The following is an 18288-nucleotide window of genomic DNA, read 5'->3' on the forward strand; positions in this document are numbered from 1 at the left end:
TAAATCCCTAATATACGAATCGAACAGCAGAACGACCCTTCTCTATGATGTGCACTGACCACCAGGGGGCAGACACTCAACACAGGAGCTGCCCCCTGGTGATCAATGTACTCCCACAGGGGAAGTGCTGCTCAGCCAGAAGCCGGCTCATGGCTGGTGAGGACTGCACAGTGGTAGGAGCCTCTCCTGCCTTCGCTGCAGACAGGTGGTAAGGAGTGAGGGGTCCCGGACTGCAAGAGCCCCGGACTGTGAGAGGGATGTCTGACTGCCAGCTTAGGTCTGATGGTGGGGCGGACAACCCCCGAGGGGTCCCGGACTGCAAGAGGGCACAGGCCGGGCTGAGGGACCTTCCCCACCCGACCCCCCGAGTGCACCAGGCCTCTAGTATATATCTATGAATGTAACTTGTTATCCACAATGAGTCCCAGAGTGTTATGCAAGTTTCCCCAAGTCCCATAATGATGTCATAAATCATTTGACCATAGATATGTGTGCTTATGGACTCTCAGTTTGATTCTATTATCAGTCTCTTATCTGTATGCCAGAACACTGTTTGATTCTTATAGCTTTGTAGTAAGCTTCAAAATTGGGACTATAAGTCCTCCAACTTTGTTCTTCTTTTTCAAGATTGTCTTGGCAATCCTGGGACCCTTGCCTTTTATTATATAAGGACTAGAGGCCCAATGCACGAAATTCATGCAAGGGGCTTGGCCCTCACAGCCCCAGCTGCCTCGGCCCTCACAGCCCCGGCTTCATCCACAAGGTCGTCCGGAAGGTCGTCCGGATGTTCGTTCAGCTGTTCAGTCTAATTAGCATATTAGTTCTTTATTATGTAGGACTATAGCAGCATTTTCAACCTTTTTCATGTCATTACACACATAAACTAACTACTAAAATTTTGTGGCACACCAAAAATATATTTTTGCTGATCTGACCAAAAAAATTGGTATAATTTTGATTATACCAATAATAATAATAGTAGTAATTACCTATCCTTTTTGCTCCAAAGTAACTTAAAAAAAAAGTGCCTCTACTTGTATATTAGAATTTCTAGTACCAAGAATTAACCAATCAGACACAATCTTATCATGCGACATGACCAATAAGATGCAATTGTATTGTATGAACTATATATTTATAGTTCAAGACAAGTCATTCACACCAGATGGCTATTGTTGCATTGACTGTTGTCATTTTTTATTGACAATTTAAAGGAAAAAAAAGTCAGTGCCCCCTGACTAAATAATCAGGTATTGCATGTTTTAAAATTTTTCGCAGTACACTGGTTAAAAATCATTAGATTATGAGTTAACTTGTCTATTTCTGCAAATAAAATGAAGTTGGAATTTTTATTGAGATTTTTGTTGAATTTGTAGATCAACTTGGGGAGTGTTGCTATTAAAAATATTAAGTCTTCTGATTTATGAACAGGAATGCCTTTCTATTTATTTAGGTCATCTTTCATTTTTTCAATGATGTTTTATAGTTTTCAGTTAAAAATCTGATACTCATTAAATTTATTTCTAAGTATTTTACCTTTGTTAATGCTATTGTAAGTGGAATTTTTCTGTTTATTTTAGGATTTTTCATTGCCTCTTAATTTTTGTTGAAAACTGGACATTTTGAGTATTATAGTGCAGCACTTCTGGAAGTCAGCTAGTTTTATTGTTATTGCTGTTTGCTGTTGTTTTTATTTGTTCAGTGGCTTCTCTGAACTAATTTTGAAAAATCTGTATTCTTTTTCATGTGTGGCCACAGCAGTCTCTATTATGTTAGCCTAGTCATCTATAAAATATTGGATGGAGATTTAATTAAATGCCTGGAACCAAAATGTCTCCCAGTCTTTGCAGAGGGCTCTGAATATGTGGCAGATGAAGGGATGAGGAGCAGCACATCTTGAACCCCCAGCCAGGCAGTTTGCATCTCTGCCTTAGCCTTCACTTTTCCTGCCCCCGCCCCAGGCCTTCACCACCCTATTATCTGTGTCCATTGGTAATGCATATATGCATAGAAGTTCTTTGGTTAATGTCTTTCCACCCCCCTCCCTTCTTCCCTCTGAGATTCTTCAGTCTGTTTCATGTTTCCATGCCTCTGATTCTATGTTATTCATTAGTTTATTTTGTTCATTAGATTCCTTGTTCATTTATTTTGATTTTTAGATTGAAATGTTGATAGATATATATTGCCATTTTATCTGTTTTACTTTCCTCCTTCTTCTTAAGACCCTTCAACGTTTCATGTAATACTAGTTTGGTGATGATGAACTCCTTTAGCTTTTTCTTGTCTGTGAAACTCTTTATCAAATCTTCAATTCTAAATTATAGCTTTGCTGGTAGAGTAATCTTATTTGTAGGTCCTTGGTTTTCATCACTTTGAATATTTCTTGCCACTCCCTTCTGGCCTACAAAGTTTTTGTTGAGAAATCAGCTGACAGTCCTATGGCCACTCCCTTGTAAGTAACTAACTGCTTTTCTCTTGCTGCTTTTAAGATTCTCTCTTTGTCTTTAACCTTTGGCATTTTAATTATGATGTCTTGGTGTGGTCATCTTTGCATTTATGTTGTTTGGGACTCTCTGTTCTTCCTGGACTTGTATGTCTATTTCTTTCACCAGGTAGGGGGAGTTTTCTGTCATTATTTCTTCAAATAGATTTTCAGTATCTTGCTCTCTCTCTCTCTTCTGCTTCTGGTACCCCCATGATATGTTGGTATGCTTGAAGTTGTTTCAGAGGCTCATTATACTATTTTCATATATTTGGATTCTTTTTCCCATTTGCTCTTTTGATTGGGTGTTTTTTTGTTTCCTAATATGCCAAATCACGGATTTGATTCTTAGAATCCTCTACTCTACTGTTGATTTCCTGAAAATTATTCTTCATTTCAGTTAGTGTATGCTTAATTTCTAACTGGTCCTTTTTCATGTCTTTGATGTTCTCACTAAGATCCTTCCAATTCCCACTAAGTCCCTTAAAGCACTCATTAAGTTCCTTGAGCATCCTTATAACCATTTTTTAAAAACTCTCTATCTGGTAGTTTGCTTGCTTCCATTTCATTTAGTTCTTTTTCTGAAGATTTCTCCTGTTCTTTCATTTGTGACATGTTTCTTTGTCTTTGTTTGCTGCTTCTCTGTCTTTGTTTCTATGTATTAGGTAGAGCTGCTATTTCTCCTGGAATTAGTGGAGTGTAGAAGGTGTCCCATAGGGCCCAGTGTCTCAGCCTCCCCATCACCTGAGCTGGGCACTCTAGGTGCACCCCTGTGGGGGCTGTGTGCTCACTCTTGTTGTATGTGAACCTTGATTGCTGTTGGCATCACTGGGCAGAATTGACCCCCTGGCCAATTGGCTGTGAGGACCAGTTGCAACTACAGCAGAAGAGCTGCCGTGCAGGAAACATCCCTATGGAGCAGGACTTGCTTCAGTGGAGCTTTGCTACTCACTGAGTCTGCCCCTTGAGTAGGTTGCTCGTGTATGTGTACAGTTGTAATCTGGCATGGTCTGAAGCTGTCCCCTGGGTGTACTGGATCTGGAGCCTCCCAGAAGATATAAAATCAGCCACTGCCTGTGCCCTGTCTGGGGCCACCTGTCACAAGTGACAGAGCAATATGCAGATGGCTGCTACTAGTGTTGGGCTTGGAGGTGCCCAGGAATGGCCAAGTAGTGTACCAAGGCAGGTTGCTGCTAGTGCCAGGCCTGCCTGGGTCCACTTATCTAGAGGTTTGGGGCACGCTGAGTTCAGCTGCTACTTGTTTGAGAGATTTTAAGAAAGTCTGAAGCCTGAGCCAGGACAGGCCATTCATATGGAAAAGCCGTTGCAAACAGTGTGGATGAGGCTGCAAAATGGGTGGAAATCACCAGGGTGGGGCGAACAGTGGGAGCCAGGGTGATGGAGACTCAGATATGAAGCCTACAGGTGTGGCAGGGAATGTTTCAGAATAGGAGCAATGAGCCCTAACCGGTTTGGCTCAGTGGATAGAGCGTCGGCCTGCAGACTGAAGGGTCCCAGGTTTGATTTCGGTCAAGGGCATGTACCTTGGTTGTGGGCACATCCCCAGTGAGGGGTGTGCAGGAGGCAGCTAATTGGTTTCTCTCTCATCGATGTTTCTAACTCTCTATTCCTCTCCCTTCCTCTCTGTAAAAAAATCAATAAAATATATATTAAAGAAAAAATAGAGCCGAAACCTGTTTGGCTCAGTGGATAGAGTGTCGGCCTGCAGACTGAAAGAAAAAATAGGAGCAATGACCTCTGTGAGCACTTTTTTCAAGGAGAAAGCTGCCCCAAGTTCTTGCCCTGATGCCAGACAATTTAGTTCCTCCCCATATGTCCCTGGATCCTTTCTGCTGCCTCAGTGCTGTAGATCAGAGGGAGTGGGTCCAAGTAAGTCCATGTGCCGGCCCTTAAGAGAAACTGTCTGGGTCTCCAGTAGCCTCTGTGTCACTCAGCCACAATTACTGCTGGTTTTTATAGCCCAGCATTATGGAGACTTTCTTCCTAGCACTGGAATCCTGGGCTGCAGGGTCCAGTGTGGGGCCAGGACCCCTTGCTCTTCGTGGGTGGCCTCTGCAGAGATGATCCCCCCGCCTTAAAAAATGGCACACATGGGTGTCAGACAGCCCTTCGTCACCTTTGCTCCTCCTACCTGTCTCAGTATGCTTTCTTCTTTTTAATTTAATTTAATTTTATTTTATTGTTTAAGGTATTACAAATAATAGTACATATGTCTCCCTTTTTCCCCCCATTGACCTCCCCCTGGCCTCCCCTACCCCCTGGCACTTGCCCCCATAACCCCACCACCAGTGTCTTATGTCTGTTGGTTGTGTTTATATGCGTGCATACAAGTCCTTCGGTTGATCTCTTAGTCCCCCAACCCTCCCCTACCTTCCTGCTGTAGTTTGACAGTCTGTTCGATGCTTCTTTGCCTCTATCTATTTTTGTTCAACAGTTTATAATATTCTGTATATTCCACAAATGAGTGAGATCATGTGGTATTTATCTTTCACTGACTGTCTTATATCACTTAGCATAATGCTCTCCAGTTATCCATGCTGTTGCAAATGGTAAGAATTCCTTCTTTTTTACAGCAGCATAGTATTCCATTGTGTAGATGTACCACAGTTTTCTAATCCATTCATCTGATGGGCAATTAGGCTGTTTCCAAATCTTAGCTATTGTAAATTGTGCTGCTATGAAAATAGGGGTGCATATATCCTTTCTGAATGGTGTTTCTGTTTTCTTGGGATATATTTCTAGAAGTGGTATTACTGGGTCAAATGGCAGTTCTATTTTTAAATTTTTGAGGAAATGCAATACTTTTTTCCACAATGGCTGCACCAGTCTGCATTCCCACCAGCAGTGAAGGAGGGTAATATGCTTTCTTCTTTATTTCTCTTGTTTAGCCAGATTTCAGGCAGTTCTGAATGATGGTTGTTCTATATTTTAGTTGTAATTTTGATGTCGTTGTGGGAGGATGTGAGTACCATGTTTACCTACACCGCCATCCTAGTTCCTCTCCCACCTTCACTTCTTACTAGCACAGAACTTCAAAGTCAATTACAGGTGAGAACTTCGGGCCTTTTCAGGTCTGTCCTGAGCATGTGCATATCCATAGTCTTTTAGATTTCCAGGATTATATCAGAACTTCTCAAAACCTCATTTCCCAAAACAACTCATCCCCCAGTCTTTCCTTCCTCAGGTTTTTATTACTCTGTTGTTTGTCCCAGATGTTTTTTATAACCTCAAGCAGGAGTGACTAAAACTTTTGCCTGTAAATTCCACAAGTTGGGGTAGCAATTTTGTCACTAGACAAGTTATGTTAGGCAGGATAAAGACCAGGCTTTCCAGCAGATTATCAGACAGTTCAAACGAAAAATTGCAATTCTTTCAGAATGAGGTGTGTTCTACTCCCTCAAATATTGGTACTGGGATGTGAGCTGTCATTTTCAAAGTTTGGGAAAAGGAGATGGAACTAGGGTAAGTTATAACACCACAAATCTCACTGTTCTTAGTGAGATTCAACCATCTTTCTTGAATAAGCATTCACAAGGCTGCTGGAAGCTTCTGATTAGTTTTCATAGTTCTTAATATGTTGTTTTACACAGATCAGATGACCCATCTTGAGTTTATCTGTTGACCTATATAGCTCCTTAAGTATCAAAGAGATTCTTATAGGTTCCAATCTATGAATGATAATATCTTTCATTCAATATCCTGGTAGCCCAGTAGATATAAAGGTAAGAATTATAACGAACAGAACTAATGGAGGTAGGTCATTAAGTATCAGTGCCTATTCTGCATGCAACTTTGTGAGGCCACTCTTCCAGTTATGTTGCTCTGGGCCTATTCCAAGTGATTTCCAGTATTGTTGCAATAGTTCTCCAAAATAGATCAGGATATCACCTCAATTTATCTACCTAACACTCATGCTTTAAATTAGTCCATTGCTGTAGTTTTCTAACTTTTTAGTACTTGAGATAAGAATCACCTCAGGCACTTGTTTTAAACCAGGGCCTCTTCTAAGTTTCTGATTTAGCAGGTCTGAGGTAGAACCAAGGAGTGTGCATTTTAAATAAATAATGACAGGCCAACAGAGGACTTTGGCTCAGGTGGACTAGAAAGTCCTGAATGAAAAAGTGGCCCCAGCCTCATTTTGTGGAACAGCCAACGGTCACCCTATCAAGCACAACAGGAGCCAGCCACACCGAGAGCAAGACAGCAGGTTAATGATGACCACAGCCTCAACAACCAGCACTAATCCGTCTGAAAGGCAACGAACTCCATCTAATCAGACTAGAACACTTACATCCCCTAGCCTCCTCCCCTTGCTGTTTTTGCACATAAAATTCAACCCCAAGGACAGTGGAAACAGTCCTAACCGTCCCCAATAGTGACTCCATCCCCATTCCCTCTAATAAACTCCCCTCTTGCTCACTGCGTCCGCCTGTATCCTTGAGCGACTCCAACCTTACAAATACCTCCAACTATTTTGATCCACATTAACAGCGACTCTACCCACAATCATTATCAAGTTTAGTGAGAGTGATACATAAAGCATAAGGCCAATTTCTCACTTTAAACTAAGTAGGGGACCAGATATTTACACACTCTGCATGGTGCCTTCTCCTTCTCTGGCCTAGGATTCCCATAGAACAATTAACTAAACTAGACACTGCTGAGTGAGTCTACAGAGATTTCCAATTCATAGGGGATTCCTACTAGGTTGTGATGATCTTTAGAATTGTTCCCATCACCTTCACATCTTAGCAAGAATTACATCAGAAAAATAAACAAGACACTCTACTACTGACTTATCCACAGAGACCAAAATTCTTCCTTTCATCTCAGCACTACCAGGACAAATTATAGTGGCAGTGAACTGACTGCACATCTGCATCATACTTATTAAAATAAGTATGATAGAAATTTTCCCAGCTGTCAACTTTTATCCCTCCTTCAGTGTCATATAGACATTAACTCCTCTTCACTTTCCTGTCCTCTTCCCTGGAAGTCAGCTTTTCCCATCCCTCTTTGTGTGTATATCTTAGTTCTGTCTTCTCTCTAAAAGCACTGCCTCTTTGTTAAGCCCTCCAAAAACTCATGTCTTTATAATTTCAAAACCTCTTTACTTTATTTCAAACTAGAGGCCCGGTGCACAGATTCATGCACCGGTGGAGTCCCTCGGCCTGGCCTGCGGGGATTGGGCCGAAACTGGCTCTCCGACATCCCCCGAGGGGTCCCAGATTGCGAGAGGGCAGTTTTCAGGTGACGCACCCCAGAATCGGGCTCCCTCCTCTCTGGGTCCAGAGTGTGGGTGAAGCGGATTTGGGGCCGACAGTGCCCCAGCAGCAACCTAACCCATGGCCGATTCCTTGAGGAATTGGGCTCCCTACTCTACTGGTCGGAGCATCTGCCCCCTGGTGGTCATTGCACATCATAGCTACCAGGCGAATAGTCGGATGGTCACTTAGGCTTTTATGTATATAGATATTGCTTTGTCCCATTCTTTCCTTCCTCTAGGACTTTTAGCTACATGTATATTAGACTTTTTGCCCGTGTTGCTCATCTCTTACACTTTGTTTTGATTTTGTATTTTTTTTTTCTGTGTGATTTGATTAGTATATGTTCTATAACTTTTCAAAGGCATTTTATTTTTCTTATGTCCAAGCCTTTAAATTTGAGAGGGGAAGTAGAGGACCTCATTGCCTTCTATACTGATAATTAAGATAAATATTTATCTCTCTTAAATAGTTTCCAGAGAGTAATTTTTATATAATTTTATTTTTTAATATAAAAAACATTCTAGTAAAAGGAGTCAGTGTTTTGGGTATAAGGTTTCGGATAAATGGCCATCTATACTAATAAAAGCATAATATGCTAATTAGACTGGACAGCCAAACGACCTCCTGGATGTCATTCTGGACGTCCTTCTAGACAAAGCCATGGTGGCGGGGGCCAAGGCAGAAGTGGTTAGGGGTGATCAGGCAGGCAGGCAGGCAGGTGAGTAGTTAGGAGCCACAGTTCCTGGATTGCAAGAGGGATGTCCGACTCCCGGTTTAGGCCCGATCCCACAGTGGATCGGGCCTAAACCGGCAGTCAGACATTCCCCGAGGGGTCCCAGATTGGAGCGGGTGCAGTCAGGGCTGACGGACCCCCTGACTGTGTGCACGAATTTCGTGCACCAGGCCTCTAGTAGTAATATAAAATTGTTGCTTATTATATGTTCCTTAATTTAAAAATATTTAACTGACTTCCTATACTTAATCAGTCTAATATAGAAAAATATGCATATGTTTTCACATTCTTCTGATAAGTGAAATCTGCCTTTGAAAATGATTTGAGTATTGTCTTAATAAAACTAACAGATTTCTATATTCTTTTTTAGTGGATTAATGACTTAGAAAATGATGATTTGTATGTTACATGGCCTGCAAGTTGCCAGGAACTTCTGAAATCAGTATTCCCTGGAAAAATACCTTCCATAAGGCGTAATTTTCATAATTTGGTGAGTTTCATATTTTGACATATTGTATACATTTTTATAAAGATATCAGCATTCTTTTTGGATTTTCCTGCTCTTGGTAAATAGGCATCTGAGTAATAAGGAAGGAAATATTTGCTTGATGCAACAAGCTTGAGTGGCATCGCTGAGCAGGCATCAGAAGCTAGCAATGTCACATAATCTGCCTCTTGTTACTTAGCCTTCCTGTACTTTAATAATACCAATATTAAGCTAATGGTCAAATTTTACATTTCCTGAAAGGAATTTATGATAGAACTTTTCTTCTATATTATAATGATTAAATAACTAATCATTCTTATAACTAATGATTAAAGTTTCATACACTTCAGGAAAAAAAAACAGGACTAGCATGTTATCTAGCATATAAATTCATTATTAGAACATAAACAACCTTATGAACTTTAAATTGTGGAGAAGCACCCAGGGTTTTGTTTTGTTTTTAGCATAGGAAGTGAATATCTTATTTCCTACATCAACCTGGAGCAATCAGTTATATTAATGCTTTCGGGAGGTTTTTGGTCAAAATTCAATTACTATTTCCTTTTTCTAAAAATTTATTACAAAAAATCCAGTGAACATTAAAATATTTCACTTCTTGTAAAAAATATTTACTTTATTCTGTGTTTCAAAAAGAGAATGAATATGTTATTAAATTCCATTTATTATTATATTATTAAAATCCTTCATAAATTGAAATTCTTATATTGACATTTCAGAATTCTTTAGAATTGCTAGAAATTTCTTTTTAAAAACTTTGAAATTGTATGCTTTTAACTGCTGAAATGAGATTAAACTTTAATTTTATGAAAATCTTACAAGTGTTTAAACAAAATAATGATGATAGACTGTCTACTTTCTTTTAGGTTCTGTTTATTGATCCTGCTCAAGAATATACCTTGGATTTTATTAAACTTGCTGAACTTTTATATTATCATAAAATTCCTCTTAGGTAATTTTCAATTAATGATGGAAATCCAGTGATTTTCATTTTGTATTATATAGAGTATTACTGTGTGATTCAAAGCAACGGCTTATCTCTAGTGCCTGACACAATATAGCTGTGTGTTATGAAGTATCATATACCTTTATGATAGACTCTGTTAATCAAAGCTGCTTGGTAATCTTGCCTATCTTCCCAAGAGAATGATCTGATCACTTTGGAAACTTAAAGATGGGTCCATTTCTCTGTGGTTTTAAGAGTACACCAGAAAAGCAGGCATTTGATAATGCCAGCACCAGAGAATATACATTTTGGAAGAATCCATCAGATATGAAGATTTTGGTGAACAGGCATTACAAATCAAATCTTTCAAATAATATTTCCCTTTGCCCCCATTTATTAACACATTCTTTCCAATTGGATGTTATAGTCTAATGTTGTTTTAAAATCATAGTTTATTGTTGTTTAAGGGATAGTTGTGACTTTCCTTATTCATCTTTTTTTCCAGAATTGGTTTTGTGTTCATTGTTAATACAGATGATGAAGTTGATGGAACAAATGATGCTGGAGTTGCTCTTTGGCGGACTTTCAACTATATTGCAAAAGAACATGATGTATTACAAGCATTTATTTCCGTAACACATGTAAGTTTATGTACTAGCATAATTTATTTGGAATTTATAGTGTGTTTCTTGTATTACTATTATTATTATTATATTAATATTTCAAAGTGTATAAAAAACTATGTGAGGATTAATACATATGATGGATTTGATTCTTGCCACTCCCAACTGAGGTGCATAATATTGTCCCCAATTTAAAAATTATGCAACTGAGGCTCTACCAAAATATATGAACTTACTTAGGTTTACCCTGCCAATAAAGGAATTTACATTGTATATATTAAGTTTAAAGGATATGATTAGTCAGGGAAGAATTCTTTAATATATCCTGAGTAAAATCATGAATAGAAAAAAATTATTGCAAAGTAAAATATTCTAAATGACAAAGTATATAGATACTTTCTAGGGAATTTCAAAGGAGAAGGAGATCACTTTATAACAGTAAATTAATGTGGAAAAGGTAAGATTGATATTGAGTCTGACAGATATTGTATAAGAAAAGTCAGAAACTGGTAAGAACTCAATTAAGGAAGCATACGAGACAGGAGGATTATTTCATAATTGAGGTTTTGAAACTATTATAATCCATCATGAAAAAATATAAATGTACTTTTAAATGATTATTAAGAAAGTCAGGTTATAACTTTAAAAAATAACTTGTATTTTTAAATTCATTGGTCTTTAGCTTATCAACCTTTATTGTAAACAAGGAGTGCTTCTTCTTCAGACTGAGAAGAAAATTACCAAAGCACTGTAAATTTTCTACCCTATATAATAAAAGCCTAATATGCTAAGTGTCCGGTCATTCGGTCTTCCATTCAACCAATCAAAGCATAATATGCTAATGATATGCTAAGGCCACTCAACCACTCGCTATGACATGCACTGACCACCAGGAGGAAGACAGTTGACCGGTCGACCAGTCGCTATGATGTGCACTGACCACCAGGAGGCAGATGCTCTGACCAGCAGGTTAGCTTACTGCTGGGGTATGGCCGATTGGGACTGAGCAAGTTGGGCCGGACACACCCTGGAGCCCTCCTGCAGTCCCTCCCCAGCTGGCCAACCTCCTGCGTCCCTCCCCAGCCCTGATTGTGCATCAGTGGGGTTCCTTGGCCTGGCCTGCGCCCTCTGTCAATCTGGGCTGAGGGACCTCCCCCAACCTGAGTGCATGAATTTAGTGCACCAGGCCTCTAGTTAAATATATAATCCCAATTACAGTAGCATTGAAAAAGAATAAAATACTTAGGAATAAATTTAACCAAGGAGGTAAAAGATATTTTTACTGAAAATTATAAGACATTGATGAAAAAAATTGAAGATGAGACTAATAATTGGAAATGTATTCCATGTTCATGGATTGGAGAATTAATATTGTTAAATTGCCCATACTACCCAAGTGATCTACAGATTTAATGCAATCTCTATTAAAATTTCAGTAGCATTTTTCACAGAAATAGATAAAACAGTCCTAAAATTCATATGGAATCACAAAAGACCCTGAATAGCCAAAGCAAATCTTGTGAAAGAAAAACAAAACTGGAAGCATCACATTTCCAAATTTTAATTAATATTACAAAGTTATAGTAATCAAAACAGTATGGAACTGGCATAAAAACAGACACATAGATCAATGGAACAGAAAATCAAGAACCCATGCATGGATGGTCACTAAATTTTTAGTAGAGCCTCTATGGAAAACAGTCTGGTGGTTCCTAAAGAAATTAAGATAGGATTACAATATGATTCAGCAATCCCACTTTTGGTATATATTCAAAGGAAATGAAATCAGTATCTCAAGGAGATTACTGTACTTCCATCTTCATTGCAGCATTATTTACAATTGTCAAGGTATGGAAACAACCTAAATATTCATCAATGGATAAGTGGAAATAGAAAATATATGTACATACACACAGCAGAATATTATTCAGCCTTAAAGATGGAAATCCTGCCATTTGCAACAACATGGAAGAACCTGAAGGACATTATGCTAAATGAAATAGAATAAAGTTAAATACTAAATAATATCACTTATATGTTAAATCTAAAAAAGCTGAACTCATGGAAACAGTAGAAAAGTAGTTGCCAAAAGATGAGTGAAATGAGTAGATGTTGGGCAAAGGGTACAAACTTTTCAGTTATGAGAGGTATAAATTCTGGGGATCTGATGTACAGCATAGTGGCTATGGTTGAAAATACTGTATTATATAATTGAAATTTACTAAGAGAGTAGAATTTAAGTGTTCTTACCAAAAAGAAAAATAAGTAAATGGCTGTTTTAAGTAATTCAATGGTGGGAATCATTTCATAGGATTCTATCAAATTATCATGTTGTACACTTTAAATATATTACTATTTTATTTGTCAGTTATACTTCAATAAAGCTAAAAAAGTAAAATAAAATAGAAAAATAAATATAACTTATATGGAAGAGTAAAGGCCCAGAATTGCTGAGAATCTCTTGAGGAAGAATAAAATGTGTCTGGCTGTACCAGGTAATATCCATAAAGTTATATTAAGACAGTGTGGTATTGGTTCAAGGGAAAGATATATAGACCAAAGGGGCCTCCAAAACTGAAAAATACAGAAGTGATGTTACAGTAAGTCGGAGTGGACTTTCAACTGCTGGTGTCTGGACAATTGATTAAAACAATACAAACATAAAAATCTCACACCTTATATAAAAATTATTTCAGCTTAAAAGTTTAGTGTGAAAAACAAAGTATTAAAAACTTTTAGAATAAATTACGACCCCAAGGGAGGTCAGAGTTTCCTGGATTACACTTAAAAAGTCATGAGTCTGAAGGAAAATATGGATAAATTTAGCTGTATTATAAGTGCATACCAACATTTATCAAATGATATCATAAAGTAAGGGGAAATAAGTTCCAAGCAAAAGAAGTATTTGTAATATATATAATCAATAAAAGATTTATATCCCATGATATAAAGATTTTCTACAAATCAAAAAGAAAAATACAGGGGGAATGACTCAGCACTTGGATACTGAAGGTTGTCTTCTCTGCGCTGTCTCTGAGGAGCCACCAACCCCAGACTCAGTTCTAGCCACTCCACTAGAGCCCAAGAGAGAGGAATGGAGAGGGAGACAGAGAAAAAAACATTGATCTGAGAACAAAATCTGTTCACTGCTTCCTGCACGCCGCCCCCCCCCCCCCGCCAGGGATCAAGTCCACAACCCGGGCATATGCCCTCACCTGGAATCAAACCAGCAACCTTTATTTGTGGCCCAACCAACTGAGCCACACCTGCCAGGGCTATTTAACTCATTTTTTAATTGTGCATTTACCAGTCTTCTATCATTGGCACCAATTTAGTAAGGGTTTGTATGAAGAATGGAGGAAATTAGTTTTATTTCAGGGACCAAATAGATTATTATATACATGTTTTATTTATAGCAATACAGTTTTGCAGTTTTCATTTTTTGGTGACTGCATAAATAACTGGCCTATATTTTATTCTAACTGAATAACATTTATAGAGTGAGAAGGAAACACTGGCTGTATGTTACATTTAATTGCTAGAGGACCAGTTATTTTGTGATGTCGCAGCAACTCAGATTGAGGATCACTGTGATGGTGTGAAGAATTTATCTGCATAGGCCTGCCAAGACAGGTTTGAAGCTGCAGTGTTCAAAATTATGCAGATGTGTGTGGAAGGCAGCTGAAGAAAAGTTTATTTGAGATGGCCCATGTTTCTTCAGAAATGTAAATTGTTTCTACTAAAGATGGATGAAATGATTCAGAAACCTCCATTAGATAGACAATATGTGATTACCCATGCCCTGGGGACTTGGAGTTGAGTATGATTGAAGAAAACGCCTATCAGGTTTTGTGTGAAATAACCTTGATAAAAAGACCATGTTACACATTTTGTGCTTCTGAGCCAGATGAAGATAATGATTTTCTTTCTATGACCTTTCCCAGAAAACTGGAAAATATTTGAAAATGTTCAGTTGAAGTCTATGTGGTGGGATGAGGATGGACCTGCTATAGTGATTAATAAAGAACTCATTAACAAAGAAGTTTTGGAAAGAAAGGCCTTTTCAGAATATTTAAAACTGATAGTATGAACAGTTTACTTCACCAGCTTAACCTTTTTGGATTTATAAATGCGAAAGAATTTTCAAAGACCTGCTTCTCTACCTAACTTTCTGACAAAAGAAAAAAGAAGTCTCTGTTTTAACCAAGTTACAGCTTTTTCATAATTCTGAGTTTAAATGAAGCTGTCCCCAACTTCTAGTAAAAATGAAAAGAAGAATTGGGATTAAAAATGCTTCTCCAGCCCTGGCTGATTTGGCTCAGTGGAAAGAGCATCAGCCTGTGGACTGAAGGGTCCCAGGTTCGATTCTGGTCAAGGGCATGTACCTTGGTTGCGGGCACATCCCCGGAAGGAGGTGTGCAGGAGGCAGCTGATTGATGTTTCTCTCTCATCGATGTTTTTAACTCTCTATCCCTCTCCCTTCCTCTGTAAAAAATCAATAAAAATATATATATATTTTTTAAAAATGCTTCTCCAGCCCTAACCGATTTGACTCAGTGGATAGAGCATCGGCCTTCAGATTGAAGGGTCCCAGGTTCAATTCCAGTCACGGGCATGTACCTTGGTTGCAGGCATATCCGCAGTAGGGGGTGTGCAGGCGGCAGCTAATCGATGTTTCTAATATTTCAAAAAAAAAATGCTTCTCCAGCATCTTCATTGTTTCAAGATTTCAACAAGAAGCACTCTGGAGTCATGTGACTAACATGCCTCCATGTAAGTGAATTATATTTAATTAATTGTTTAAAAAGAAAACTATAAGTGTAAAGGAAAAAAGAGAAACTAGAGTTAAGTGATTGTGAAATAGTCCAGGATGAATCAAACGAGGACCTAAATAAGGATGGGAATTTAACGACAGATACAAATAAAATATAGAAAAGGCAAAAAAAAAAAAAAAGGAAAAGGAAAAGACAAAACAACCCAAGAGAAGAAATACATAAAAGATTATTTAAAATACAAGAGGATACATTAATGTTAAATTAAAATTTATTGAAATCAAAGCAGTAAGTAAATATTTATTACAATTAATGGTAAGTAAACAAGATAATTATTTCAGAAATAAGAGAAAGACTACCCTGAGATATTATTTTATACCTTATAATTTGGAGGTAATTAAGAAAGCCCGCAATTTATGTTGAAAATGTAGAGCAGTGAGAATGCCTTTACTCTGTTACACTGCCTGTAACAGTATGAATTGGCCCAACCACATCGAAAAACAATCTGTTAGTACTTCAAAATTTGAAGTTACATTTGCATGCTCTTTGGAGACACACACACACACAACACAGTAAATTATTTTATCTGTGCCATAGGAAAGTATTCTTAGCAGAATCATCCGTAATAGTAACAAACAGGAAAAATATATGTATATGTACATTTTTGTATACGTATCTATGTCTGTGTGTGTGTGTGTGTGTGTGTGTGTGTGTGTACAGATATGTATCAGTAGTAAAACAGTTGGGTAAAATTTGGTTTCTTCAGATAATGGAATATGATATGCAACAGCACATTTGTTAGAAGCATAATGACATTATAGGAGGCTAACATATTGCCATACACTTTCAAGTTCAAAAGCAAACAAAACTATAGTGCATGGGAATACATTCAGGTAAAAATCTAGCACTTAAAAGGTAAGGGAATGGTGAATACAAATTAGAAGATGCTTGCATCTGGGGAGCAGAGCAAGATGGGATTGGGAGGGAAGATGTACTTTACCAGCACTGATGATGTTCCATTTCCTGGGTTATGGGGATTGTCCGTTTTATTATTTATGCCTCATAATATATATACTTTTATTTTGCTTACCAAGTCACATGACAGTTTTGAATTTTAAAAAAATATATAAGAAGATTGACTTGTTATGTATCTAAGTAGCTTATGCAAGGCATTCTGGCTACCTTAGATACTTAGGAATATCTAATATTTTTAAATAACTGATTAGTAAAAATGATTAGTCTCAAAGACTTTTCATATGTAATTTTTGCTTCATTCAAAAATCTTATTTTTTAATTCCTATTTATGTTTACTCTGAAGCCTGAACTTTTCACCTTTTTTGGGGGGGTTAGTTATTAGAATCATAGTATGTTCTGCTTTGATATGAGGAGAAAATACCCATAAATTGAGATGCTCAGACAACTAAACTGTGATCTAATTACAGACCTGTGCTTCCTAAAGGAATAGGTTACAAAGTTTACAGTGATAAAAGGAAAACAAGTAAGAATGCTAATTCTTCATTATGAGGAATAACATGGGGATTCTGTCAGCCATAATGTGAGATTGTCTCTGACAGTATTTGAGTTGGGACTAAAAAGAATGTTCTTAATTGATCTATCAAAATGCTACCTAATGGTATTTGTACTTACTAGTTCCTTCTTCTTAGAAGTTTCTTTCCCCAGAATATCTTTTTGAAAAAAAAATTATTGAATTTATTGGGATAACATTGGTTAATAAAATTATATAGGTTCCAAGTGCAATTCTGTAATACATCATCTGTATATTGTATTGTGTATTCCCCAGAATGTCTTGTTAGCTCACTGTTCATATTTACTAATATGTCTTGGCTAAGTCATCTGCTCAGAGATGACGTCTCTCTTGATGCCCATCCTTTGCCCCATTCCTAGAACAGTGTCTGGTTATAGTAGAAGATCTATGATGAAGAGAGAAATGAAACAAAAAATAATAATAATAAAGGAGTAACAGCTTACATTACACAGTGCATTTAGATGTTTGAGACTGTGGGGAGAATGAAAGTGCAGAGAAAATCTAATCATAGTATTTACTGCAGAGCAATTAGAAATGAAAAGAAAGCATTTCTGAAACTAGTCATTTAAAATATTTATACTTAAACTTTTTAAATAAGATAACCATTTTATTAATAATCAGTGGTCAAAATAGAATATAACAAACTTGTTATGGTATTTGTGAAAGCTATAGAATTTCACAAAACCGTTTATATTACAAGATGATATATTGTATGCTTAGAATGATTAACTTACCTATATGCATAGGTGTGTATTCATATGTATATAGTATATTTAGAACTTACAAAATGTTAAATATATTTAATATAGAAATGTATCTGCATGCTAAGGGAAATAAAATAACTGCTGTAAGATGAAAATTAATTATAATATCTTTATTTCCACAGATGTACCAAAAAGTAAAGAATCAAAATATACTCACAGTGGATAATGTGAAGAGTGTTCTCCAAGATAAATTTCCTCATGCTAATATTTTGGATATTTTGGGAATTGATTCTAGATATGATAATAAAAGAAAGGTAATTTGGTTTTCAAGTTTTCAAAAATATGATCCAAGACCCTTTTATTATAATCTTATGAATAAATTATCTATACTAATAAAAGCCTAAGTGGCCCTCGTGCGACACCCTCACGTCATCACAAGATGGCCGCCCCCACATCGTCACAAGATGGTCACCACAAGATAGCAGCCACAAGATGGCCAGGAGGGGACGGTAGTTGTGGGCGATCAGAGCGGCAGAGGATAGCAGTTGGGGGCGACCAGGCCAGCAGGAGAGGGCAGTTGGGGGCCATCAGGCCAGCAGGGGAGGGCAGTTGGGGGCGAGATCAGGCTGGCAGGGGAGGGCAGTGGGGGGGGGTGGACCAGGCCTGCAGGGGAGGGCAGTTGGGGCGAG

At 37.8% G+C, this 18288-nt stretch overlaps 1 protein-coding gene and 1 pseudogene across 1 annotated transcript in view; both read left to right on the plus strand.

Annotated features, from left to right (window-relative positions):
* The window catches only part of UGGT2 (UDP-glucose glycoprotein glucosyltransferase 2), a 172626-nt gene that overhangs the window by 63085 nt on the left and 91253 nt on the right, over window positions 1-18288 (plus strand). The window contains exons 14-17 of the mRNA XM_005882398.2: window positions 8874-8993; window positions 9875-9960; window positions 10460-10595; window positions 17782-17913. Coding sequence (XP_005882460.1) covers window positions 8874-8993; window positions 9875-9960; window positions 10460-10595; window positions 17782-17913 — 474 coding nt within the window. The remainder of the gene's footprint in view (window positions 1-8873; window positions 8994-9874; window positions 9961-10459; window positions 10596-17781; window positions 17914-18288) is intronic.
* LOC102259964 lies at window positions 14280-15335 on the plus strand (annotated as a pseudogene).

Source organism: Myotis brandtii, unplaced genomic scaffold (assembly GCF_000412655.1).
Source record: "Myotis brandtii unplaced genomic scaffold, ASM41265v1 scaffold71, whole genome shotgun sequence".
Taxonomy (NCBI): Eukaryota; Metazoa; Chordata; class Mammalia; order Chiroptera; family Vespertilionidae; genus Myotis; species Myotis brandtii.